Genomic DNA, 27,731 nt, shown 5'->3' with positions numbered 1-27,731 from the left:
GTCTTTGAGGAGCAGCGTGGCAGTGAGTGCAGGGCAGGGACCACCATGCCACCCCAGATCAGGGCTCGGTGCCTCCCTGGCAGCCTCATGGGGCTCGGATGGCCAATCTGATGGAGGAGGTGGTGGATGCCTCCACCAGCAAATCCTGTTTTCAGACAAGCCATGCTGAGCTCGGGGGGCTCCTCTGCACCTCAGGACTAGTTCCCTCTCACCAGCAGCTGCCTTGTGTATAGTATAGGATCTGTGTCATGCATAATATAGAACAATGACATTCCCAAAAGGGGTTACAAGCAGAGAATCCGGCATCCAAATTGTCCCAGCGACCTGATGAGACATGGACGTCATTCGGAGCTGCGGGAGGGCTCTTGGTTCTCTCCCGGAGAGAGCAGCTCTGCACTCTGGCAGTCTCAGCTTTGTGCTTTTATTAAAATTCCCCAGAATAAAAGGAAAAAGCATCTGTGAGGGAACAAGATTGATAAGAGATTAAAAAAATATTTTTATTGCATTCTTAAATTACCATAATTAAATTAAATTATTAAATGTATTTTTATTAAATTAGCACACAGGCTGGTGTCACTTGCCTTAAATATTTTAATAAAGCCTGTGAAGTCTTCCCTTGTTATTAGTGCTCTTGGAATGTATCTATTTTAATGACAATATGAGTTTAAGTTCTGGTGTTGGGAAGAGACCCTGGATGGGTGAACTCTCCATTTCTCTGGGGGGCTCAGCAGGGTTATGGGGGTTTCTTTGCTGAAGAGGGGCTGTGGGTCCACATAAACTCCATGTACATATATCTGGAGGAGATGCACAAATGATGTGTTGTGACAATAGAGCAGCAAAGCATTTAGGCACATGTTGGAAAACTCTGTGGAGCAGAGATGTACTTACAGAGCAGGGCCTGGAAGAAATCTGTGTATTGCTGGGTTTGAAGATAATAGAGAGGGATGAATTAATAATTATATATGTGTGTGCTACATTTAAAGACAGATTTTTTTTCTATCAAATCTACCTTCCTGCTTTCTTTATCACTGGCTATAAACTGGGTATTTCTCAACAGATGCCACCATGGAAGGCACTGGTTTTAAGGGTGTTTGAAGCTGCTGTTTTTAGCAACAACCATAGGACTGAACTTGAACTACTTTCATGGGAGGGGCTGGGGATGCTCAGACCAGGGCTCCTCACCTTGCTCTGAACTGGGTAGGGCCTTGCAAATAACCTTCTCACTGGCTCTCTGGCAACAGAAAAGGTAATAAAAAAAATTAAAATGAAAATTTATAGATTTCCTGATGAATTTAAAAAATGGAGAAAAGTTGTTTCATTTTAATTGTGTGATTTAAAGTTGTTTTAAAAAATGTAGAAAATGTGGGAATAGAGGGCTGGATGGCAAAGAGGCTTGGGGTGGCAATGGGGCTTGGGAATTACTTGCCAAGTGGAATGTGTAAAACTAAGATTGAAATCCCCTCTTTGCTTGATTGCATGGGGATTTGAATTTGGGTCTCTGAACTCCTCTGAGAGTGCCCAACCGCCAGCACATTCTGGGATGAGAATCTGTCCTGCTGAAGCTGTTCTGCTTTGTAAGAATAATTAAATATTCATTGGGCCAGTGAGAGAACAGAAACAAGTTGATAGCCTGGGGATTAAGCCTCTCCAATAAGACAAGGATACAGAAGTAATTCAGTTCCTGATCCAACTCTGATGCTGAATGGATATGAATCTAGGGTCACGCTGACCAAATTTACCAGGATTCTGTGTTTTTAACCATATACATATCACAGCATTTTTTCCTCCTTGTCAACTTTCCTTATTTCTTTACAGAAACTGCTACCACATTGCTTTTTGTAGTGGTGAATCTGTGTCAACTAGAGTTATCCCCATTTTTATTGGAATCAGAATTGGGGCCATGGGCTCTTTAGCAATCCATCCTTGTTCCAGGATGCTTTTTTGAACCCCCAATTTGCTACTTAGTGCAGTGGGGTGGAGGAAGTATACTTTGATTATAGGGACATTACAGGAAACATTTTTTACTGTATGTCCAGTCTGTGGTGGTGGCAATCTGGAATCACACAGTAGGAGGGAACTGTAAACCTTTAACGTGACATTAATAAAACCAATAGTTTCTGTCAAACCTTAAGAAAACAGAAAATCAGCACTAAACATCTGTTCAAATGTGCTGCTGCACTAAGGAAAATTTTTACAGTTCTATACTGAACTCACCTGATTAAATGACAAACTCATTCCTGAGTTGCTTGGGTTTCTTTTGGTGTGGGCAACAAGAAAAAAAGGAAGATATTTTCCAGATGGAGCTCACTAGCAAGAAAGCAGCACCTATACCCAGCCCCCTGCAGCCCCGTTTGGTGCAAGCCCGCAGGCTGGGCAGAGCGCTGCGTCCTCTCCACTGCCCTGGGGCCTGGCTTCAGCGCCTTCCTCTGACACGGCTACTTGCACAGGATCTTGGCAAAAACCCATTCCTGTCATTCAGGACACCTTCCCTTTTGATGTCCAGATACACGGCTGGACTCTCGTCATGGGCTGAGGATGCTTGGAAACAATTCCGAACTCGCTGCTTGGGGCACAGTGAATGAACTGCTGGATGCACCTCGTTCTTACACAGCAGTAAAGGCTCCGTGAAACGAACAAACCCTGTCTAAGCGGGAGAGGAAATTGATGGAGTGTTTATTTTGAGTAATTTCATTCATAACTTGGCACCAAGTGCTCAGTGAGATGACAAGTTCAGATTTTTCTAGAAGCTGCCTTCCCAGTGGGCAACTCCAGTCCTGCTAAATTTAACACCTCAGGAGAGGCAGAGTAAAGTAACTCTCCCTCGCAGCTCTGCACAAACAGGCAGCGGAGGGGTGTGTGTGTGTGTATGTGTACGTGTGTGTGCATGTGTGTGTGTTAGTTAAAAACCGCCCGCGACTTTCCCCGCGGCCTCTGCGCCCTTCGGGGGGGATTTCAGTGCCCCCGCCCCGGTGCAGATCAAGGGCGGCGCGGCCGGGCCGGGCCCGTGTGCGGGGGCTGCGCTCTCCGGGCCGGGCCGCGGGCTCAGCGCCGGCCGAGCCGGGCCGGGCCGGGCCGGGCCGGGCCGGACCCGACGGGGCGGAGGGAGAGGGGGGGCGGCGGCTCCGCGCGGCCGCGAGTCCGGTCCGCGGCGGCGGTCCGCGTTTTGCGGGCGGCCGCTGTATTTCCCGGGCCGTCCATGGCTCGGTGCTGTTGGCTCTCTCTCCGTCTGATCGGCGCAGGCTGCGCGGGGCTCCCTACGGGATCAGAGCGCTCCCCCGCCGGGACTCCACTCCTCACATCCTCCTGCTGGGACTCAGCTACATTTCCAGCCAAGCCTGGCTTTATTATGTGTGTCTGCACTGCAGCCCCAGCAGCAAGATCAGGAGGAGGAAAAGGAGCCAGGACAAAGAAAAGAGAGGGAGGCTGGCGAGAGCTAAAGAAAATAAAAACCCAGGGCAGCAGCGGCAGCAGCGGCAGCAATGAAGGCAGGAGCGGTGCCACCTTCCAGCGAATAACCCATGGAGGCAGCTAGCGGCCCCGGCATCGATGCAAAGAAGCACTTACCTTGTTCCGCGAAGTGCGTGCGTGCAGGGGAAGGCGGCGGCGAGCGCGGCCGGCCGCGGGGATCCCACCCGCCCGCCCGCCCAGCTCCAGCTCCGCGCCGCGCACGGCCGGCCGCGCCGCGCCGGGGACACGGGGCGGCCGCCCCTCGGCCCCCGCCGCCAGCATAAAAAAGGACTCGTCGCCCTCCCCGGTCCGCGGCGGGGGCGAGGAAGGGAGAAGCAGCCGGGGGCGAGCGGGCAGAGAGGGAGGGAGGGGGCCGAGCGCGGCCGAGGAAGGATTTAGGAAAATCGCAACAAGGTCGCACCCCCGGAGCGCCCCGGATTGCCGGGGCCGGAGCTCCTCGTGGGTTTAGACACTGAGTTCTTGCCGCGCGCCCTCCCCCACCCCATAGCCAGGGACCCCGCACAGGGCTCTGCTGCTTTTTTTTTTTTTTGCTTTTTTTTTTTTCTCCTTTAAAAAAATTTATTATTCCGAAAGTGCGGGCCGGACTGAGCCGCAGGGCGCCTGCAAACTTTAAAGAGAACAAAAAGGCGGGTGGGGGTGCGGGCCGGGCTCGCTTTGCGTCGGTAGAATTTGCACATCCAAGGGGGGGGGGGGGAGGGAAGGAAGGAACAAAAAAACTCCAAAAAACAAAAAACCCAAACAAACAAACAAAAAAACCCAAGAAGAAAAAAAATATTGCAACTGTTGCGCCCGCGATTTTTCTTCTTTTTTCTTTCTTTCTTTTTTTTTTTTTTTTAATTTTTTTTTCCCCGGGGGAAGGTGCCCGAGGGGGTGGAAAGAGGAGTTGAACTTGCCGCATTGCAACAGGCGAAAGAAGTGAGAAAATCAAATAATCGATCCCGCTGCTGCCGCTTCGCCTCGCAAAGTTTGGAGGTGCAGGGGGCGGGGGGGCGAGAGAGAAGGCAGGGAGAGGAAGAGAAGGAAGGGACAGGAGGAAGACGAGGAGGAGGAGGACGAGCCACGGCGCCCGGACATGTCCAGGAGGAAGCAAGCCAAGCCCCGCTCGGTGAAAGGTAAGGCATCCTCCGCCGGCCCCCGCCGCCGCCGCCCGGCCCCGGGCAGCCGCCGCCGCCTCCGCCGCCGCGACGCGGCCAATCAGGGCCGGGGCCCGGCTTGGCGGGGATTGCGAATCCCCCCCCGGTACGGGCCGGTGGCGGCGGAGACCCCCCCCGGAACCGACGGCGAGTCCCTGCGCGGGGCATCCGCCCGCCCGCCGCCCGTTTCGGGGCTCTGTGGGTACCGCGGTGCCGGCGGAGACTCGCCCGCGACACGTGTCGCGATAATTGATGAAAGAAGCCGGTGGCATCGTAGAGGCGGGGAGGGAGGAAAGTTTCGCGGTGATGCTCGGGTGCGGTGGCGCATCGGCGGACCGAGGAAGGGAGGAATGAGCTCACTCGTGTTTTAGCCAGTTAGCCCGAAATTAATGTTCCTTTATGATTGGGAATAGTAGCGCCGTCTGTTTGCTCCTTCTGTCCAATGCGCGTAAGGGTGGTGAAAGAAGGGGAGAATTAAACCCGATTTGATAGATAGGGCTTAAGAATTTGCTTGGGCTTGAAGAAACAATGGCCAAATTTAGTAACGGCTTTATGAGTAAAGGTTAGACATTAAACTATGCGTATTCTTCTCCGTGCCCAGAGAAGCGGTGTTTAAAATCTCCTGTTTACCTCCGTAAGGAAAACAGCTGCTGGAGAAACGTAAAGGGAGGGCCGGGACCAGCCCCGCGCCGTACTGCACGCATTGCCAGCTTTTTGACTTTTAAGTGAATGGGTGCGAGAGAGAAAGCGGGATTCCCGAAGCCTTTCGCTCCCAGCCACGAGGAGGTTAGCTGATGTTGGGGAAGGTTTTATTGTCCTCTGCACAAAGCAGAAGTCGCAAACTCAGTGGACCCGAGGCTTTGTTGTAGAAGCACAAAAGGATCAGAACTTTGGATGCCCAGAAGATGAAACAAAAAGTCCAAAGCTTTCGTAATTAAATAACTCGTAAGTGAACAAAATTAGTGTGCAGTTAATCGACCCGCTAAAGAACAAATTGAAACCCCATGCAGGGCCATTTTATATTATTTGTGAAATATCTATTCTTTAATAGATGATTGCAGTGTAAGTTGTATGTGCTTCAAATGTTTATCAAGTTTTTGTAAAATCGGTCCTTCATCTTTGTACAACCCCCTTAACAATTTTTCCCCAAACGAAGAGCGTCTTTTAGCACCATTGTGCTGTGGGGCAGGTTTGCAGCGTGGCTTTGTGACCCTCCGCAATCTTGGACAATCTGCTAAAGGAGCTGCTTCAGTAATTTGTAGATGAATGTTTCAGTCTCTGGCCAGAAGAAAGGGCAAAGATAGAGCTATTTCTAGGGGATGCTCTGAAATACATTGTTTGAAACTAAAAGAATCGCAGTTTGAGAACAGTGGAGCAGGCCTTGGGTCATGACTTCTCTCAGATCAGGGGATCACATTTAGTGGCCAGGCCTCTGGAGTTTAAAATATTTTCTTGTGCTAAAGTGTCACATTTAACATTCAGGAAATAGTTCTATGCCAGTGCAAACAGTGTTTGCTCTAGAAGCTCACTTAGTAAGCCTTGACATCTTGTGACATACAATGTTAGATATTTACCATTTATTACTCTTTTGTTTTCTTCCTCATTACTTTTAGGCTGCAATAGCTCTTGCAAGTGGTTGATACTTTATAATGAAATTTTGACTCTAATTCTGATATAGAACTGATCACTATTTACATGATCACTTTTTATTAATTAAAATAGGTAGCTTACTGGCAAATCAGCTGAGAAACATTATCCCTGTAATGCAGAAAAATCTAGAAGGTCTTTGCAACAGTGAGCTGGGTGAAGCCCAGTTTTTAAAGATTCAAAATATTTCTGAGGTCTATAGGCACAAAAAAAAATGTTTCCAGCTTCAGCAAAAACTGGATGTAAATTACAGGTCTTAGTTTGAGCTGCCTAACGGGGAGTCTAAGAATGAGCTGAATCTAGGTGAAATTCTGGATAATAGGAGGCAGCTCATATGTGCACGTAGGATAAAGAAATTCTTCATTTCTTTCTATTCACCCATATCTTCTGCTTGTAAAAAGTCCGTTGTATACATTTTGTGGTCTAGGGAGCTGGCAACCCAGTAGATTGCCACAGTACACGTTTCCATGGAAATAATTGAGATGTAATAAATAAAGGCACTCTGAGGTCATAGGTTTCCCAATTCAACTGAGAAGAAAACAAGCATAAATTACGTGGATATATGTGTGGCATTTAGGAGTTAAAATAATTTAACAGTTTTCTCTTTTCCATGTTTTATTTCACTTTGCATAGCAGCTTTGCTGTTTATTAACCACTACGAGATTTGTGTATCCTTTTTCATTCAGAAACATTATGCACTAAAATAGGATCAGTCTGTGCCTGTGATGAAAGGGATTATTCTGCATGCAAAAAGCAAGTTGCCTGCTCTCAAAGTGGGAGCAATGCTGACTTTAAAGAAGTGATTGACTTTGACAGAAGTATCGAATGTTGACAAGTCTTAGATGCGCGTTATTGCAAATGAAGTGATAGCAAACCCAAAGTGGATGCCAGCACAGCTGCAGGTCAGGTGGCCCCTGTGCTGTATTATGAGGTCTCAGGTTCAGCCTGGCAGAAACCTACAGTAATTCCTGCAGCTGTAACTCCAGCAGTAGCCCTGGGCTTCCCCCTGACATGGGATTTATGATTTGCAATACAATTCACTGATTTGTTTTGACCATTAGTTTGTGCAAACTTGAAGATACTAACCTTATAGCTGGTAGTTGGGGACAATGCTGGCCTAAAGGAAGGTGGTTTCACATCAGTGAGAATGGAATAAAAGTGTGAGTATTGAGTCTCTGATGGTTTACAAAATAAACACTTAGGGGACAGTGTGGTGGTAGCAATGATGAAGTAAAATACTTTCTGAAGCTTTACTTCACATCACAGATGAAGCCCATGAAAGTAATTGTCCTCAGCATAGACTCTTGCCCTGTTGCCAGTAACCTCAACTGCTGAGAGCTTTGTCACTTCTCTGTAAGGAAAGTTATACCTTGCTCAGTGTTGTTAAAACCACGTGGACCTGAACCCCAGAACATAACACAGCTGTCAATGTCAAAGCACTCTGTCTTGTCCCCCATTACAGCTGATATTAACACCGGTGTCCTTAAAGGTTTGTTTGGTGCTGGCTGCTGCAGGGAGTGGGGGGCACCCAGTCCATCAGGGGGTTGAGGAGGGCAGGTCTTCCTTCCTGCCCTTGGTCAAACTGCAGCTTCCCGTGCTTGGAGGTGGTTCTGGACAGTGCCGTGCTGGGATGTGGGATAACAGCGACCCGTGGATCTCCAGTCCCATGTAATGGTAATTGAGGCATTACTGGACTGCTCTTTGTGGGACTGGGCTCGCATTGGCACAAGGTTTTGAGCATCAGATGCACTTTGGCTGCTGAATTTGACAGTTCTGCAAATTGCTGTCAGTTTGCGGGGGTATTCTGTGCATAAACGTGCTAGTTGGTAATCAAACTGTTTTGCAAAAGAATGCACTAATTAACTCTAGATTTGTTATCCTACTTGAAGTTGCAGAATTGCTGTCATATTTTTTTGCTTTCTGTTGGCAAAAAATGCTGATAGAAACTTTTGATTCACACCCTACCTGCCTCATTTGTGTCAGTCAAGAAGAGAAAAGGGGGGTTGCTCATTACTTCGTTATCTGCAAAGTAAATAAAAATACTTCAACCATTTGCTGAGTTCCAATTAGTTGATTGCTATGAATGATCTTCTTTAAAGGAATGCTGTTTTACCTATCTGCTCATACAAAGGTTTGATTTTGAATGTCTTGTGAAAAGGATTCTCTTTGTCTTGATTGATGTCAAGAATAAAAGCATGATGGTAATATCCCTTTGAAAGCTATTGTATTGTCAGCTCTGGCTGACAGCAGGAGGCCCTCCTAGTGCTATAGATTAGCGCTGTGAAAACACTGACATTTTCTTTGTTATATTGCTGTTGTTCTGCTTGCAAAGTCAATTATACAATGTTGGAGCTCAGTTACAGAGTTGACTGTGGAAGTAACAATGTCTTTCATACTTGTCTTAAAGATATAATTTTTCTTTTTTCCCAGTTGATAAAGAAGAACCTGAAGGTACTGGAACAGTACATTCTACAAATTAAATTTTGACAAGTATAATCATAATTGCCAAATACAAGAGACTTGTGCGATTATCCTTTAATTTTACAGTTCATTCAAGTTTCGGTGGAATTTTATTGATACAGTGAAAGCAGCAGCTAAAATTGATAAAACTCATATCAAATAAGATTACGCTCTTGATTGTTCTTTATCAAGTGTAGCTTTTGGGGGATTAGGAATAATTGGAGATGTTGGTGTTTCATTGTGGGGCTGGTGCCCTGAGAGTGTTTGAATCCATGCAGTATTCTGAGCACTGCCTTCAGGGATTAGCCTGCAGTTTTTAATTTTTGCCTGTGTATTTTCCTACAAGCCTAGCAGCGTTCTCCTCTGAACTCCACAAGTCCCATTTTCTAGCCTCTCTCTCCCTCTGGTATGCTCTCCTGGATGGGATCTGGGTGGTATTTAACTGGTTTTACTGATTGAAACTCCTGCCTGTGTGCAAACACCTTTTAATTGCGGCCTGTTCCCATTAGTCTCAGTGAATATAACGAATAAACATGGCCAAAAATTAGAAAGAGTGGGAAAGGTAGCGCAAAACATTTAAATATAAATGGGAAGAAAATAGAAATCTCATCTTTTTAGTGATGCTATGTCTAAAGCCATGGAAGAAGAACAATTATCACTGTACAGCTCTTGGAGAATTCTTCCTATGTTTTTCTTAAAAAATATTTGTGTACAGTCAGTGCAAGTTAAAGAACATCATTCACTGCTGAATTGCTTCAGATGGCACATGCGAAAAAAAAAATCAGAGATGTCTTGTAGGACGTTAATTGTAGGATTTCTAAATTACTATTATAAACTAATAGAGTAACAAAAGATTCTACAGTTACCAGTAATTTGTCAGGATTTATTTTGTTTTTCTTCAATAATTGAAAATTAATGTCTTGAAGTGAAAGCAGATGTTCATGCCATCCTCTGAATTGGTTATAAAAATGATGTTTTGTAGATGCGTTAAGCTTGTGTAAATACAGATTTTCTTATCATAGATGTGGCTTTGGCTTGGATTTATCTATTGTTTGGTGCCAAATTAACTTTTAGGTTAAATGTGGGTAAGTGGTTTAAGCTTGGTTAAATTAACTAAATTGAGTACTTGAGGCAGTACCCAGTGATCAATTACTACAGTAAACATTTTAAAACCCTACCTCACCTGCTGGCTTTGTGAATTATGAGACTTTCTCACACTGTAGAATTAATATTTACTTCTATTTGATAGGTGCACTTGTAATTGTTTACTTGGCTATTTTTTTTGAATTGGTTGGTTTTTATCTTGCTTTCTATTTCCAATTTGTGAAATCAGTTTTAGATGATTACAATGTTTGAAAAATGCAAACCACATTTTTTTGGAAAAAGAAATAATCTCTTGGTCTCATGCATCATATGTATTATAATATTCTCTTACACAAAAGATTATTAATTACCCACAATAATTGAACTGTCTTATAAAATGCCTATATCAGGTCCTCATCACTCCATCAATGTCCTCCGTAAATGCCTCTAAAAAAGCATGGCTATTATATTCCCTTGTATCCTAGTAAATGTGCTGGAGAAATGAAATAGTACTCATATAAAACCTATTAGAGACTCCTGCTAAATCTTGACTGACAAATGGTGGTGGAGGGGAGGGCCTGGCTTTGGTGCATGCGTTGGTGGACACGGACTCGGCGAGTGCAGGTGGGAGCTGGAGCCAAGTGAGGACCAGCTCTGAGCTCTGTGTGCATTTATTCCACATGTTTTAGAGCCCAGAAGTAGATTCTCCTGCATTTTCTATTCTGATGTCCATTAGTAAATGGAGTTTAGTTCCTGGTTCCTTTTTCTCTTAGACAAATAAGGAGATGGGAATTTTAAGTCCTACATCTTCTTGACAACACCTAGATGTACATGTATGTGCAGCAGTGAATTATGGTGGCTTCTTGGAGTCACATTATTCTGGGGAGTAGAAGGATGTGCAGGGACTAAATGGTCTCTTGTGACATTTCCAGCTACAGAAGGCTCAGGCTTCGACCTCTTCCAATGGCTTGTTTTCAAAAATGTAAACAAAGGGACCTGATGGTGTTGGAAACTGGGTGCTGCCATTTGGAACAGGCTCACAGATCTCCTTGTGGTGCCGTGGGTTGGTGGATGGTGTTAGCTTTCCACAGAATGACTTACTTCAGGTAGCACTGCAATATCCATCTGAACCTAGCCATAAGTGCCTTCATTATATTGTTTGCACTTGCTTAGAAAGAAAACCTTTTCCTTTCTAGCCACAGATTAGGCAACAGAAAGACCAATTTGTAGAGCTTGTAAATGCCACTTGTTAATCATATGCAGTACAATTATTAATTTTTTCCCTCTTTCCCCTTGGATGTATTAAGTCAACTTTTTAGCTTTTTTATGTAATTGAAATTTGCCCTTTTGTTACCTGGGCATGGATTATTTTTGAAATGTTGTCATTACCCGCCCTGCTGTGAGGTTTATCTCTTCTGTTCATCCTAATTAAATAAAACATACTGTTGTTTGCTGGTCTCGTGTTGAACTGAATTACCTGCCTGAAGGCTCGCTGGTGTCGGCTCGCTTCTTGTTGCAGCAGCAGCCGTTGACTAACACATTTACTTTTAGATTTTCATTTCAAAGGGCTCAGTTTGTGCAGTGTGACAGGTGAATGGTGAATGCTTTACAGGACTTTCAAGAGCTGAACAAACAGCAAAGGACTTATTGCTACTGCAGCCGCGTGGCAAGTACAAATGTAAGGCAGCCTTTGTGGCAGAGAAGTGTTTCCTTTGCTGCATAGAGGCCACTCAGGAGACCTGAAGGGCTCACTTGGGTATGCTGGGGGTGAAATAATCTCAGTCGTGATCTCATTTAAACCCACCCTACCTGTGTGTTCTCCTGGGCAATTTCTAGTAGGGTTGATCTCGTCTCTCTTTGGAGCATCACCCGCAGTCATGTTCTCCTTGAGTCTGGCACTGATAACGAAAGCTGCTTCAGAAGTGTAACAGTTGGAGTTTCTTTACACAGAAGTTATTTCTAGTTGATATTAGAGAATGTAAACAATGCATTCAGGTTTGAAAGCGAAGCAGAGGGAAAGATCCCTGCTTGTAGAGAAACAGTTTATTTAAGCCTCTGATAGCACTGCAGAAAATGCATTGCTCACTAGTGAAATCCTGCTATGAGTAAAAGTACAAGAATTAACAAGTCGCTGTACTTGGGTCTCTGTTGGCTCCTACTAGGCTCTGGAGGTTTGGTCAAATGTGGCCTAATTCTGCTTTCCAAATATTAAAAAAAATTACACAGAGGGCAAAAAGACAAGTTCTTAATATGCATATCCTGGGAAAATCCTAAACCAGTATTTTTACCCCCTCCAGTCCCAAGGCTAATCAAAATTCCTTTGTTTCCACATCTACCATTAAAATATATGCCTCCCTTGGTTGCCTGCTGACTGTACAAGTTTAACCACTCAATCGATTGGACTCACAAAAGCTGCTACTGACTTTAGGTAGTATTTGCCCACAGGTAATTTAGAGATTGGGGTGAGGATCTAGGCACCCTTCACCAGGTGCTTAAATTTGCAGCTCTGTTCATTTCTTGATGATCCTCACCTGGATGAGATGAGGTTTTTCTGGGGCAGGTTAGCCAAGCATCCACCTGCTGATGGCTGGAACTTGCTTCACCTGGTGGGCAGCTGAGTGTAATGAAGATAAGAAGTCTGTTAGTGAAGAGAGACTTGCCATGTGCTTTAAAAAGAGAGTGGTGCAATAGGGAGGTGAAGTGTTTTGCTGAGTTTGTGGATGGTTTTGCTGTCTTTAGCGTGAGTATGTTAATTTTTTCCCCCCTTTGATAGCAATTGGATCTGGGTTGTATGTTTAAGTGTAAGTCTAAGTTCTCAGAGTAGTTCTGTTAATTGAGGTTTGTGTTGGAAGACTGAGTAGGCCATCAACTGTAGCCCTCTCTTGTTTTGTGGTAGTGTTTCTTACAGGCCCTGGTGGGGGTTGGATTTTAGTCTCATTTCTTACACTGCAGTTGAAAGAGCAGGAGCAGCTAAGAGATTTGATGAGAATGGTCATTCAGGATCTAATGCTGGAGAGTGTCTCCTGCTCCTTCTGCTGCCACTGAGCTTGCTGCTGGGAGGATTTCCAGGGGAGCTCTGGGAAGGTTCGGGGTGCAGAGGATGCAGCAGGGCTGTGGGAGCTCCTAGATGGCACTGGGGGAACCCAAGAGACCTGGGTTGTGTTTAACATCTGTCACTGTAAGCAGGTACAGATTTACATGAGAGAGAGTGACTGTGATTCTGCATTCTTTCAATTTCATGTCTAAAAAAATGAAAAACTAAAAGGAGGTAGAGAAAAAACATGGTAGAAGGCTGAACTTCATACTTTGGGAAGTGGAGGTGCTAAACAGAGAGAAATAAAGTAAGGCAAGTAGGAAATCTGTTGCTGCAATTTGAGTATGGAGGGTGCTTGATGATTAGGTGCATAGCTTTGACACAGAGGTTGGCTTACCTGGAGCTGTAGCTATATTATTGTTAATCTTAAATCTAAAGACTGAGAGAAGGAACAGATCTGAAAAGTTGACTCTAGCTCCATGGAAAAGTGTGTAATTATGCATAAGCAGAAAAAAACCCCCCACTAAACATGCGAATGACCTAAAACAGCTTTTCTGCTCTTACTAGACAGTGAGAGTGCTTTCCTGCCTGGAGGAGTGCATTTGTTGTGCTATACAGTTATTTTCTGTTTAATATAGAGACATTTGAGGACAAGTGTGATTGCAGTCATCAGTTCTTGCCATTTCAACTCTTTTAGGATCATGGCTGTATCTGAACTTGGTCTGTGAGGACTCACAATTGTTCAGGGTTTTGTACAGAAGGGGAGATCAGGTTGGTAATTGGAAAAAGTAGGCTTTCAACACTTACTGTGAGAATATACACAAATACATGTAGTGTATGATTTGTGTTCATGTGTAAATGAAAGAGAAAGCTTAGAGGAATAGGTAATATCTTTTGTTGGGCCAATTAAAATGATTGCAAAATGCTAGGAAGTTTTTCTGATGTACAAGCCTGCCTGCTGTGCTGAAAAAAGCAGCAGCATTCTGTCTATTTTGCTTGGTAGGTAAATGTAGCTTTGTTTTAATTTACTTATTTGAGCTATTACTCAGATTTCTGTTGCTTCATTAGATTACTCACAGGAGTGAAGAGATACTGGATTACATAGTAATGCCAAGCTTGTGTATTATTCATTGCTGAATTCTGTGGATGCATTTTGGTTGGATAATTTGCTCATGGCCTCCTTTATTTCTAGGAAAATGGCATGCCTTGCCCTTCATAATTTCTTTGCTCTTACTGACCAGACTGTTCCCCCAGAGGGCATGTGGGATGTGGCAGAGTACTGAAAATATCAGGGTGGGGAAGTAGAGAAGGAGGGCTGTGTGTGACTTGTACCTTGTTTATGTTTATACTAGAATTATGTAGAGAAAATGGTCTGTTTCTGGCAGGGATACTTTGTGGAGAATGTAGTAGGCAACTCTGGCTGCTGAAGTTGTTGCCTCAAAGATTTTTTCTTTTTTTAAAAGACGAAGTACTTTGGTCTGATTCTGAGCATACTTGAAGAGTATGGTACAGTGCCTTATGAGCTGTTTTAAAATGAAACTCTGAGTGCTTGTCTTTGGCTCTTGAGTCTTGCCAATGCTTGTATATGAGTCCATTGACCTGATTCCTATAATTTCAAGCATGTTTTTTTTTCCTGCTTTATAACAGATAAGTGGTATTTGTTTTAGAACTCCAATTTGATTTATTTTGATTACTATTTTTGGTCTCAAACACTTAACAGAGAGCTTATTTTTTCATTCTTCTCAATATAAGTAAATTCAGAAATAAGCCTGTACATAAAGGTGAGGGTCTGAGAGGCGCGGTGTGCCTGGCTGCAGTGCCCCGAGGGTGCTGTGGAGGGGGAGCTGCCGGCCCTGCCTGCAGAGCTGCCCGGCTGCCCTGCTGGGTGTCCCTGGCTGCAGCACGAGCTGCTGCTCAGGGGCCTGGGGCCACAAACCCCCTGCAGTTGGCAGAAGGATGCTGTGTTGGTGGTGGGGCTCTTGGTGTTATGCAGGCAGATTGCTCACAAATGGGGTTTGCTGGCTGCTCTGACATGCACCAGGAATTCTCCCGAAGACAAAATGCATATTTTCATAAAGAGGTATCAGAGTTATGTTTTCCCCCTTGCCAGTGGGTCTGTATTCAAAACGTGGCTCCAAAGAAAGTGCATAGAAAAATGAGCTTTTAATTTGTCACCTGCTGCTGTACCACCCTGTCCTCCTTGAGATGCCAAGTTGTAAATGAGGTTTTTGTATCCCCACACATGGCCATCCAAGAAATGTTCTCTGTCTAGCAGTCAGTGGCACAGCTGAAGACATCAAACTAGTGACTTAAACCCTGCTGCTGTCTGATTGGCATGAGCAAAGCTAATGTGGGGCAAAACCTGAGCACACAAAAAGGCAGGTAGAGAAATTGCTGTCTTCAGTGGCTTTGGAGGTCCTGGCTGCCTCCAGAGCAGGGGCTGCTAAAACCTTTCTGTCCCACAGTGTTAACAAACAATTGTGCTTCCTTTTACCTTATGCTGTCCCTCAGAGTGCCATTGGAAAACTCCCTTCAAATGAACCTTAGAAAATGCAATATTGTTTCTGCAGGTCTGATTTGGGAGAATAGTGTCTTGCCTGGCTGTGTGTGCTCTCTTCCACCCTGCCTGTGTGTCCAAGCACTGGGGTGGTGCACATGCCAGCTGTAAGTTCTTGTCTCCTAGCAAACCTCAAACCACCTAATAAAAACATTGCTTGAGGTAGCCACCAAGAACTTGATTTTTAATTTATGCACAGATGATGATGGTTTCAAGGGAAAATAGCCCAACTGTGGGACAGGCAGGGAAATTGCCATGATGATTCCTACATATCTGCAGCCTAAGAAAATGTCAGTGAAGTCCCTCTAGCAGCTTTGTTTCCCTTTCTATAGCATCTGTCCCACTGTGGAGCTTGGGAAGCTTGAGGATTTCCTCAGGTTGCAGCCTGAGTAGGATTTCCTCCCCAGGTTGCAGCCTCTTTACTTGTTTTTCCTCTTTGAATCTTTGCTGGTTTAGCTCCTTGCAGTTAGGGAGAACATGGCCACAACCCTGGAGATGCCCTCAGGGAAGGAAAATGGCAGTGGAGGATGGGGCAGGGTGGGCCTGCCTGCTGGTAGTGAGCCCACAGTCCAGCCTCAGCCACTGCTCAGCCCATGGTGGGAGCTGCTGAGGCCCTGGCAGGGAGGGGATATGGTAATCCTGCTCTTTTGGGATGAAGATGAAGGCCGTTGGCCCCCTTTTTAGAGGGAATTTATCTGCTTCTGTCCTTCTTACTATCTGTTGCTGGCTTGACTTGATTTTATTTTATTGGCACATCCCAACAAGTTTGGTTTTTTTTCCTGAAGATTTCTTGATTTGATGTTGCCATGTTGGAAAAACACACACCAGCCCCCGGATTAAATACAATCTGCAAATTGGCATATGTTAAACACTGTGCTCTGGAAGGGAGTGTGGAGGTGAACCCTGGTTGGTTTGAGGCTGCCATCACCTACACTCAGCAGTGAAACTGCTTTTTGCCTCTTGGCTGCCTGGCCCAGTCCCAGGGCTGTGCCCACTGCTGCTCCAGGTAAGGGCAGATCTGATGGGGTTCATTCTCCTTCTGTTTCTGGATCCTTGTCCTGCTGCCTTCCTAGCTTCCTTCAGAGCTGATTTGACCTACCAGTTCCCCAGAAGAGTAACCCTGTAGCTCTCTGCTGGCCATGCACAGGTCTGGGGTGTGTGAGGGCAGGGCAAGACTCCTTATCAGTGTCTGAGCTCCATTTTGGGTCAAACCCTTGTGGAAGGAGCCTCAGCTGGGGAGGCTGGCCTGTGGCCCCTTGCCTGGGAAGTGGGGGTGCATGTGTATCTGCAGGGGGCTGACAGGGCAGGTTGTGAGCCCCCTGAGACAGTGCCCAGCAATGATGGCCACTGGAGCAACTGCTCAAATCCATAGTGAAGCACAGGGTACAGCCTGGAGAAGTTCACTGGAAGTTATGAACAGTAGATTCAAGTTGTACAAGTGCTCGTGCTCTCTGCCATTCCTGGCACAATGCTATGTCCCAGCAGAGGTGAGCTGGGCAGTGCTTGGTGCTGTGCCCCTGCAGTGGCTGGATGCTGCTCCTCATCCCTCTCTGGATGGGGGCCCAGGCAGGCAGGCAGCTGTGCCATGAAAGGAATGCAAAGCAGAGAAGGGCAGAGCTCCTGCTGTGGGCAGGGACAAGGCACCCAGAGCAGGGTTCAGCCAGCACCTTTCACTGCTCCTGTGCTGGGGAATTGCTGCAGCCTTGTGTGAGGGAACAATTTTCTTCTCTTTTCTAACTTAGTAGAAATAATGCCACTAAGAAATTAGGTTATGTATCTCAAGGGAAAGGGAGATTTGTTATTCTGCTTTTAGCTTGCACCATAGACTGTGTCACCATGGGGCCCGCACCACCAAGTGGGTGCTTGTGCTAATCCTGGCACTGAAGTGCCAGACAGTTCTTTGTTGGAGGCCGGTCTGTCTCCTGCGCTTGGGTGACAGGAGATACTGTGGTAAATTCCAGCTCTTTTGGCTACTTTATAGCCTGTTTTCTTAGGGGTGAGTTTTGACTATGGTTGACTGAAATGGCACCATGTCCCATGAATATCCTGCCCAGGCTAGCTCATGTTCCTGGGCTTATAATGTCACAGTGGCTTTGTGGAGGACAAAGCCTCTGCTGCCCAAAGCCTTTGCTGTCCTGACCAGCCTGGCCTTTCTAGTTGCAGCAGTGCCTTGTGCCTGTTTGTGTTCTTACTGGGATAATTTCTGATGCAGCAAATTTTGATGGCTTTCCCTGTTAGGAAGGATCCCCCTCCCCCTATCTTCCTCCCCTCTTCCCCCCATTTGCTTAGTTTTAGTCACATGAAGTAAAAGAATTGGTTGTTTGCCAAGATGAAAAACCAACAAATAAAAACCCCAAAGCAACCACAACATTGTACCTTTCCTTGCTTTTAAAAAACATTTCCTTGTAAGTGTAACTAATGATGTGGGTTTTTCGTAGAAGCCTGCGATTCAGTGTTAAACCAATAGCACATCAAAGAATAAAAGAGACTGGTTTATTGTGTGTTTTCCTATTTAATATTACTCTTGTTCAGATTTTGGAAAACTTTGTGGTGTGAAAACATGAAAAAATGTTGCTTCTTATAAAGGAGTATAGGAGAATAAGATCTTTAACTCAGCATGCTTGTGCAATAGCATTGGTTGAGCTGCAGTCTGGGCTCACAAACAACCTTACTTAAAAAAGCAAGGTTTACATTTTATAAATATTTCTGCCTCTCTTTCTTTTGCAATACCTAACGTAGACTGTCTGTTCTGCTGTTAACTCCCTGATGCAGAATTCCTAAGTTTGGACTAATAGAAAATTTGGAGGATTCTTCATTATCTGAACCTCTTGAGAAATACCAAATATGTTCCAGTAATTGTGGTGTAGTACAACAGGGAGTCACACTGGCAGTTTGTTGGAAAGGGTTTTTCCTGTAGTTATGAAAACCATACAACTATTAAAATCCCCAAAACTGAAACCACTGGGATTACTCACATACTTACAGTTAAGCGCATGCCTAAAGGTAGATAGATTCAGCATGGCATTTTTGACTGGCATTTGATTCCTAGCTTGAGAATATGAGGAAAAAAACCTCAGACCATTCTTCAGTTGCCTCAGTCCTCTGCAGCCTTTTTAAAATTCTTTATTTACATGCTGGTATATGCTGGGCTCTGGTTCATGACAGAAGCACCTGGGTTTGCTGTAAAGCAAATTATTGATAATAAAGAAAGAAAAGTTTGCAAAATAGTAAGATATTCCAGGCTACCAGAAGAGACTTGTAGTCAGATTTTTTCTCCTTCTGCCTCTGCCATGGCTCCTGAAAGAATGAGCATGTGTCAATTTTTTTTTTCTCCCTCTCTCAATGTTTTCTATCTCAGTAGTATGCAAAGAGGATATAACATTTGTGCCTTAGAGAGTAGAGTGAATTTATTAAACACTGAGATGCTGGATAGGTGAAAGTGAAATGTAACACCGATGTTATGGTTCAGGTCATAATATTTGGATTTGCTTTGTGGTTGTTTCATTTTCCCTATTATAGATGATGTTTTTCCTGTTACCTCTGTTGTATAAAAGGGAAAGTGATGCTTGATTTCTAGTTCCAGTGTAAGGACTTCTTTCCTTGCTGTGCAGCCTTTACTGAGAAGGTGCTGGTTGCCTTGCTCTACTGTCCACAAGGTAGCAATAGTTCCAGCTCTCTGTATTTCTCAGTTTCTCTCTTAAAAACTTTCTTCTATGAAATATTTTCAATCTTTAATGTAACTTGCTCTTGGAAAGCATTGGTGTGTGCCTACAAGTGTACTGATATATCACCCTTAGCAGTTAGTTAGCCCACTTGTTCTTCCTGTGAAACTAAATGCATTCTGCACCTATGAAACTGTCTAAGCAATTTGCTTTGAGCCAAAATTTGGAAATATGAAGGTTGTCGAGGGTAACCAATGAGAAAAATGTTTTTGTTACACTTCTTTAAAGAAGATTCATTTGCACTAGTATCAATATGTGGGGGAATTTAATTTTAAAACCAGCCCCAGCCACTTTGTAGAAAAATATAATGCAGAACATAAACTCATTTTAGACACTACTTATTCTACTGTGTCCCATTAGTTGATGTTTACACAGTGCTTTGAAAATGTAAAGCGCTATATAAGTGCTTATTATTACTACATTATTATTATTCTCCCTCTTGAAAAAAGACCCTCTAGGGAGAGGGAGACTTGCTCTGCATTTCTTCCCTAGTGCAGATCCCACAAGAAGTATACCCATTCGTTTTGGTTTGTACATTCTTCCCTCCCCATTTCCATGATTTTGGAAAAAAAGTACTGTGTTTTAGAGATTAGAGCTTTTATGTAGTTTATGCTGGGTAGCTACAGCAATGAAAACATTATTTGAAGGCATATAAAAATCTTAAAATAGCTTTTTATTACACTCTGTGCAACAAAGTGAATCACCACCCTGGCATTGGCCCCTGTGGTTTGTGGGTGCTGGGGCCCCTTGCCCAGCCTGGGCACTAAGGGATAAGCAGGAGCCAGTGATGGCGCCCTTTGCTGGGCTCCTTGTGATGTTCCCTCTTCCACAAGGTCCTTCTTGGACCCTTGTGGGACCATGGACAAAACTTGGGAGTGAAGGGAGTGCAGGAATGGTGCTAACAAAGCCTGAGAAGAATTTCCCTCCTGTAGAGAGGAAGCACTACAAGTTTTTCTGCAGTACCAGAACTGCTGTTTTTCTTTCCAACCTGTATCACAACAGGAGGACCAGATTTCAGTTTAAGTTACTTGATTCCCCTTTATTCCTTGCCTCATTATAATGAGAATGGCTTTTAGTGGGCAATATTAACCATTTGCATCCTGAAACTTGAGAGCAATTCTCTTTGCCTCCTGTTACATATACTGTGCCATCCCATGGTGGAGGCTGTAATCTTAGCAGATGAAATCTGAAGTTATTTCTTCCTAGGTACCCCTAGGCTTGCATTGTCATAAGGTGGAGGAGCAGTAACTATAATCCTCCTTTAAGTGCAGTGTGGAGCATTTCACTCCACTCCTACTTTTACCTTTGTTCCACTGTGGTTGGGTGCTTTGGCCCCTGCCTGGCTTCATGTTGGGTTCCCTGCAGTGCAGCAGCTCTGCTTCCAGCATTCCAAGCTGTCTTTACAGTCAGCTCCATTTTGGGAAAAGGAACTGAGGAAAGAGAAAGAGTCCTTGAAAATGTGAAGGAGGGCGTAGTCTGAGGATATTGTTTATTACACAGCATAACCTGACTTAGGTTTGTCACTGAATTTGGCCCTTGGTTATGTCACACGCATGGCCACTAAAATGAGGTCACATCAGCATTTCAGCCTAGTTTCCACCAGAAATGGGGTTTTACACATGTACCCTTTGCTGGTGGTCCACTCTGAGCTGGTGTCCCCAGGCAGTAGCTGGGGTGCTGGTCAATGGTATCTGTGGTCCCAAACCTCCACAAACAACAGCACGGTGAAGGAAGGAGGGAAAATCTGCTGAGAGAGCTTCAGCAAATGGTGAGCAGCTCATACAGGCAAATGCAGTGTGGGAGAGGCTGCAGTACGTGGGAGTGGGGATGTGGTGACAGGTTGGGCCAGTCCTGGTGGTGTTCAGAGCTTCCTTTCCTTTACTCACATCAAGAGATAAATAGTTCAGCTGTGACTGACAACAGTTCCAGGCATTGTCTAAATTAAAACTGAAGTGTAAGTGTGGTCTGCTAACTCACACCCACATATTGTGTTAGTACTTGTTAATGGGTTCATCAGCCTTGGCTCTGCAGGTCTCATGCTTTAGCTTCAGAGAGGAAAGCACTAGGCTGCAGGGATGGGATGGAGCTGCCATTGGCTGGGGGCAGCAAGCACTTTGTCCCTTGGTTTGCATCCCTCCTGAAGCTGCCAGGCCTGAAATAATGGCCCAGGAAATTGGCCATGGGCAAGTTTTGCTGTGCTCAGTGCCCAGGGACTTGTCAGTGTTGGGGAAGTGGTGAGATGGATTGGCACAGGCTTGCATCCCTCCCTGCTTAATTTCTTTCTGAATAGCAATTAATTTGGGAGTGGAAAAATATAAATTCTTATAGACTGAAAGCTTAAATTCAGAATGAAACCCACTGGTTTATTTAATTGATTGCAGATGGATGCTCAGAGACTGAACCTGGGGAAGCAATAGGTATATGGACTTGATATGGTTAAAAAGGACAAAAAAAATCTACATTTTTTTGCCTCTTTTCATTTGAGACTGACAAGTTTGTAGAAACCTTGTCAGCGAAATCAGTGAAACCTGGCTCCAGGTGATACCCAGCACAACCCCTGGGTAATGCAGGGCACTTCCCATACCCCCAGAGTAGACATGGTGTAACTGGGAAAACTCCAGAAAGATCAAATCTACCTGCTTTAGCAATTTGCCTTAGCAAAGGTAGCTGCTACCTGCAATGGAAGTCTTCAGAACTGCATTCAAGTTTCCTTGACAGAGCTCATGCCTTTCCCTCTGAGTGTAATTTTCTACTTGTGTTTTATTGACACAAGTAGAAACATAGAAATGACAAAATATAAATGAAGGTGGCAGTCACCAGCCTCACTGTGGCGCAAATCGTGGGGTGCAGGGTCGGGGCCCAGCCCTGGATCAGCTCTGTGGGACGGGGTGGCTGTCACTGGTTCCTCAGTGTCCCCACCGCTCCCTGAGGACAGGGGATGTCCCAGACTCCCCCCGTGCTGCCGCGTAAACGCTAAACACAAGCAAGCACAAAGATGCTCCAGAAACACAACCGGTTTATGTGGTGGCATGGGAGAGAGCAAACTCCCTGCAGAAAGCGCAGCTGCCCAGCCCGGCCCCCCGTGTCCGTGCCCGGGGCCGCGGGCAGCGGGCTGGCTCGGGGCCGTCCCCCGCGGAGCGCGGCACGCACAGCCCGGGGCCGGGCAGATGGCTCCTCCGGGCCGCGGGGCCCCGCTCTTCTGGGAACGAGCCCCGCTGAGACTGCAACAACAGCAACCCGGGAGCCGGGCAGATGGTCTGCTGCCGGCCGCCAGGATAATTGCATCAGCTGGTTACTCCTGCATCCAGCGGAGCCTCCTATTTGTACCGCTCTGAAATGATCCTGATTTGTTTTCCTTCTTTTTTTCCCCCTTCCATGCCTTGTTTAAATTTATGTAATTTTTGTGAGGGATGGGCCGAGGCCGGGGGGCGGCCATCTGCCAGAGGGGTCGGTGCTGGGGTCCGTGTGCCCGCACACACCCGGCCGGACGGGGGGCACGGCTGCGGCCTCCCGCTCCCGCACCGCGTGGGGTTCGGGGCTCGGAGAGAGGAGCCGGACCAGCGCGACCCTTTCCAGCCCTGGTGGTGCACTGCAGTCTCAGTCCGTGTGCAATACGTCTGCCAGCCTCCACCTAAATTGCTCCACATAGCCGAGCTGCCGCTCCCTGGAGCACGCCAGCCCGAGGTCTGAATACTGCAGCAAACCCCGCGGGTCCCGGCTCGCTGCCTCCCCCTCGCTGGGTCGGCACCTCGGCGCTGCTGCGGCAGGAGGGCTGCGAGATGTCCGCCGGCGCTGCTGGAGCGGCTCTGCAGCCCTGCTCGCTCGCCTGCCACCTCCCTCCTCCTTTTGGGCTCTTGCTTCACAGACAAAAGAGCCGCCTCTTCTAATCGGGCACTCTTCTGTTTACAGGGATTGCTGACAGGTGTGGGCTCCGCTGACTTTCTAAGACACAAAATGTTTATGGCGGATAGGCCAAGGGCCCCCGGAGATGGGTGATGTCCCTATGTGATGTTCCCAAGAGTCTCGGTGCCTCTGTGCATCTTGCTCTGGGTTCCGTGGGGTAGGGGGGCCAGGAATAATGAAGTGGTGCCTGCTGTTTGTTCTGGTTTTAGCTCTCAGCACAGCACAGGTAGTTGCAGTAGTGCTGTTCTCAAGCTGTTGCTGACCCAGAGGTCCTGTAATCCCTAATAGTAGTAGGATTAGATTTTTGTCCAGCCAAGTCCTCTTTTCCTTTTCCTTTTCATTTTTTTCCTACTTTGGCAATACTTTACGCCCCAGCTGACATACTTCTGCCTCCTCCATTGACCTTTGCATGGGTACTCCAGCTCCTAGGAAACACTTGCCATTCTTTTGGGAGAAGCTTATCAACCTGGCCCTCCCCTCTATGCTGTCCTACCTGCCCCTTTGTCCTTTTTTGTGTACAAGATTGATTTTTGTTGCTCTGAGCCTGTGTCTGGCCCCCTCTGCTCTCATTAAGCAGACAAAATCTCTTACTTCACTTTCTGGGTGCATGACTGATTTCTGTAGGGGTAATTTTAAGACGTTGGTTGTATCTGTCAGACTTTTCCACTGGCATTAAATGTGTGAAACTTGCTGTGTTCAACTGTGTGCTGTGTAACACTGCTAGTGCTGAGCTTCCCATTGGTGTTTCAGAGAGGGATGGGACACAGGGATGCACCAAGGGTTCTTAAAGCACCTGGTAAAGTCCATCTCTACAAATGGAGAGGGACTGGCCACACTACACAGCTTCAGTTGCTGCAGCACTCTGGAGGGTTCAGCTAGCAGTGGGGTGGTACCAGTATAAAATGCTGTGTCCCAATTCTGTAAAAGTCCTTTATCTGCCATAAACTCCCAATATGCAGCTGCTGGTGTTAAACCAAAACTTGCAAATCTCCTGTTGGGCTCTTCAGGATCAGTTCTTTTTTCTTATTTTTTCCTTGGAGTCTGTAGGTGTGCATAATTATATGCATTTTTGAAAGCTCTAACTATGCCTCATTTAAACTTCTGCAAGCATCTTTGTAAGGTCAATGAAATGACTACAGAAGAAAATTATCAAAAAATGAAGCAAGGGAAATGTGCATTTACCCAGATGGGGCTTGCAAGCCAAGCAAAATGTTGTGTTAGCCCAACAAATAGGTTATTTAAGCAAAGTCCTACCAACACAAACATAGAAGAGTCAAGGCTAAGTGAGTTTTGGAGCAATACAGGATGTGACCCTCTCCAGTTTAGTTATCAGGATTGCACAGGTTGAGAAGATGGGCCTGATTTTAAGGTACACTTGCAAATGGCATTGGAAGGATCCTGATAAAAGCACTCTGAGCTGAATTTTTCAAGTACTCCCCCCAAAATTCAGTTTGGGGTCTGAGCAACTGCACCACTGGATTCTTTTATTTACATAATTTATGTGAGTAGTGCCAAAAAGTCAGTGAGGTTGGTGCAGCTCTAAGAGAGGGAGGATGTGCTGTTGTACCCTGAGGAAGGCACAGGGGAGGGTGTTTTCTCCCATGGTGACACATGTCCAGCTCTGGGGAGGATCCAGGTGTGAGTGGCTCTGCCCACCCCAGGCCTGGCAGGGCTGTGACCTTGTTCCTGGTGTGGAGCAGCATCCGGCCCTGGGACAGGGGACAGGCCCCAGTGAGAGCCAGCACCGGGGCTGGTGGCCGCACTGAGGGCTCTGAGAGGAAAAGCACTGATGCACTTGGGCTGAATGCTGGAACTGCATTTCAAGAACTGATTCTGCTGCACTGAAATAAATTCCTATTTAATTTCCATCAAAGTTAAAAGCAAAACTTCTAAGTAGCTGGATTGGGCCCAGTGTGCTCACAGTCCCTCTGCTGCTAATCAAAAGCAATACCCTGTTGCTAATTTGAGAAGATTTTTTTTTTTTAAAGTTGCTTAAAACAAGAGGAAACTGTCACATCCTGACTGATATCCTGTGTGCTACAGCAGTGTTCTTGCTGCTTAGTGATCAGAATTTCAGCTTAAGGGAATGAAATCCAATCCCTGTAAAAATTAATTTTCTTTGTTGAGATCTTGTACTATTGCACAAGGTATTTTCTGATGGCAAAATGCAAATCTTAAATCTATATCCAAGTGAACAAAATGATTAATTAAATTAGCTGACTGGAGGAAATTCAGAGGACACTGAGTTGTTGATTTGATTTTAGTAAATTCATTTTAATATGTGAGATTACATTTTTAATACTTGAAGTTATCAGTGTTTCACAGTGCAGTTAATTATTTCTCAAATTGTATATGTTCAAGACCACAGATTTGGTATCCAGCGCTGCCTGAGTGCTGATGTGCTCTCTGCCATTGACTGCCCCCCACTCACAGGGAGCTGCAGTGCCCAGTCCTGCCAGGCAGTTTGAGGGCTGCTACTTTTGATTTATGTTTTTTGGCTTGGTGTTGTTTATGAAGGGTTTGGGCAAATGTCTGTCCTGGGCAGCACTGTTCCTGTGTGAGCAGTGGCAGGGAGTTCAACACTGAGCCACAGCAGGAGATCTGAGCATCCTCTGGGGGATGGCAGCAAAACTCCTGCCTGTGCCACCCAGGAGCTGGGTGATTGTTTTTCTTTTATTTTCTTTCGTTCTTTTCCTTCTTTTATTTTTTTCCCCTTTATTTTGGCAGCCATCTGCTGTGCCCACCTTCTTTGGCTTGGGGAGATGAGACTGCTGATTCCCAAAGTGGCCAGGAGGGAAGAAAGTCAACAACTTTGTCCCCTGCCTGCCTGCAGGGCCGGTGGGGCTGGCAGGGTGGCTGGCCAGGTGGGCGCTGGTGGCACGTGGTGCCTTCTAGCTTTGTACACCACAGGGAGAAAATCTGCCCAGCACTCTGGTTTGCTCATTCTTATGTGGTGTGAGTGGCCAAATAACACAGGGAACAAATGGGAGTTTTGGTATCTTGGCAAAGTGCTCTGCAACCTATCAAACGTGCCCTCTTTTCACACCCAGAGCCAGAGGGGCCATCAGCCTGCACTGCTCCTGTCCCACATGGCTTCTGGGTGTACAGCACAGCAGAGCTTGGGGTTATTTCCCCAACACAAGTGAGCACAGGAAATCCAAGGTTTGAAAGCAAGTATGTTTCAGCACTATTGTGTTTTACCCCTTAGTTGTGCTCAGAGCTGCTGGAGCCCTCTGTGCTGACTTAGGCTGTGACACTTCTGTGTGACCACAGGCCTGTGAATGGCCTTCAGCATCTCTGAGTGAGCCCTGCCTGTGGAAAGAGGCAACAGCTAAAATTAATTTGGCTCTGGCCACAGCATCAGGGGGTAATTTACTCCTATCTTTAGTATTTGAAGTCAAACTTAATGAAGATGGATATGTTGACTCCTCTCCTTAGTTATTTATTGGCTTTTCAACCTGGGTATATCTGGTAAGGCGTACATTTGCATTGCTACTGGGAAGTTTGCAGTCTAGTTAATTTTTCTGGTTTATATTTAATATGAAACAGCTACATAGCTTAAAACACCCGGAGAACACAAATAACTCTTTTAGAAAGATTGTAAATAACATTTTTTATTAAGATAAAAAGAGCATTAAAAGGGAAGAGGAAGGTGCTGCCCATGTTAATACAGATGTGAGTGTGTGTTAGCCCTCAATAAACAATGCTGGGCATTAGCTGGGGTACCGGGGTGGGTTTGGTGGATGCTGAGGATGTGGAGAAGGGAGGATGGTGAGCCTGGCTGCCTGGTGGCTGTCCCCTGGCATCCCTGCCCATCCAGGCAGGGTCATGCAGCTGCCCCTGCCTGGCACCACAGCGCTGGGCTCTTCTTCCAGCACTTTGATTCCAGCATAGCAAGGACAACCTGCTGGGGAGCCGGGAAAGGGGATTTCTGTCAGGTTACAAACATACATAGCTGTTTGTTCAGGTACTGTGGTACTTTGTTATTTATTATTAATTCCTTCTTGTCTATTAAGTTGAGAGTGTAAATGTTTAGCAATGGTAGGTGTTTAGTAACTTGAAACACTTGCAACTCTTGAAGGATGGTATTTCTGGTTTTGAAGCCTTCAGCTGTTGGAGGCTGAATGTAAGAAATAATGTAAGAAAACTCATCTGCCCAATGTGATTATCCTGCCTTGCCATCCCAGCTGTAAATGTGGGTGAAAATGATCCTTAGTCTATTTCAAATTTCTGCCTGGCAGGACCAATTGTATATCTATAACCTATCCTATTGGAAAAGCCAACTGTAGCCAGGAAATGACTTTTATGTTTTGAAAAGTATTTGTTGACAGTGTAGAACCTGATTGCTAAACAAAAAAATTCTAAATAGATCCTCAAATCAGATGCTCTCTCTGGGAAAAAAAGAGGTTGCAGGTATGTGTACAAACATACATAAACACCCGGATATATTTATGCTGTGAATCTGTGATAGCTCCTAAACCAAACCCCAAACAAGTTATGTTACCAGATGCCTGGTTGGAGACACCACTGAGCTGATACATATTAGAAAAATACTATTCTGGGTGGTTGGCACAAGAAATGTCTATGTTTGGGATATCTTTAGCTGTTTTCTTAAGATATGGTGAAAATTATTGGTTAAAGCTCTGACATCTAATAATGGTTCAACCTTCCATGCAGGCATATTCAGTTTGGCTCTTGAACATCTGTCCTTTTCTCACCTCATG

The 27,731-nt window shown here is 45.6% G+C and overlaps 1 protein-coding gene across 2 annotated transcripts in view; it reads left to right on the top strand.

Annotated features, from left to right (window-relative positions):
* The first annotated feature begins 4,359 nt into the window (after positions 1-4,359).
* The window catches only part of ZNF423 (zinc finger protein 423), a 225,833-nt gene continuing 202,461 nt past the window's right edge, over positions 4,360-27,731 (top strand). For both annotated transcript variants that reach the window (XM_058813410.1, XM_058813409.1), the window contains exon 1: positions 4,360-4,580. In XM_058813410.1, the coding sequence (XP_058669393.1) occupies positions 4,541-4,580 (40 nt within the window). In that variant the 5' untranslated portion in view covers positions 4,360-4,540. The remainder of the gene's footprint in view (positions 4,581-27,731) is intronic.

Source organism: Ammospiza caudacuta, chromosome 13, assembly GCF_027887145.1.
Source record: "Ammospiza caudacuta isolate bAmmCau1 chromosome 13, bAmmCau1.pri, whole genome shotgun sequence".
Lineage (NCBI taxonomy): Eukaryota > Metazoa > Chordata > Aves > Passeriformes > Passerellidae > Ammospiza > Ammospiza caudacuta.
This window is presented reverse-complemented; position numbering and strand designations above follow the sequence as displayed.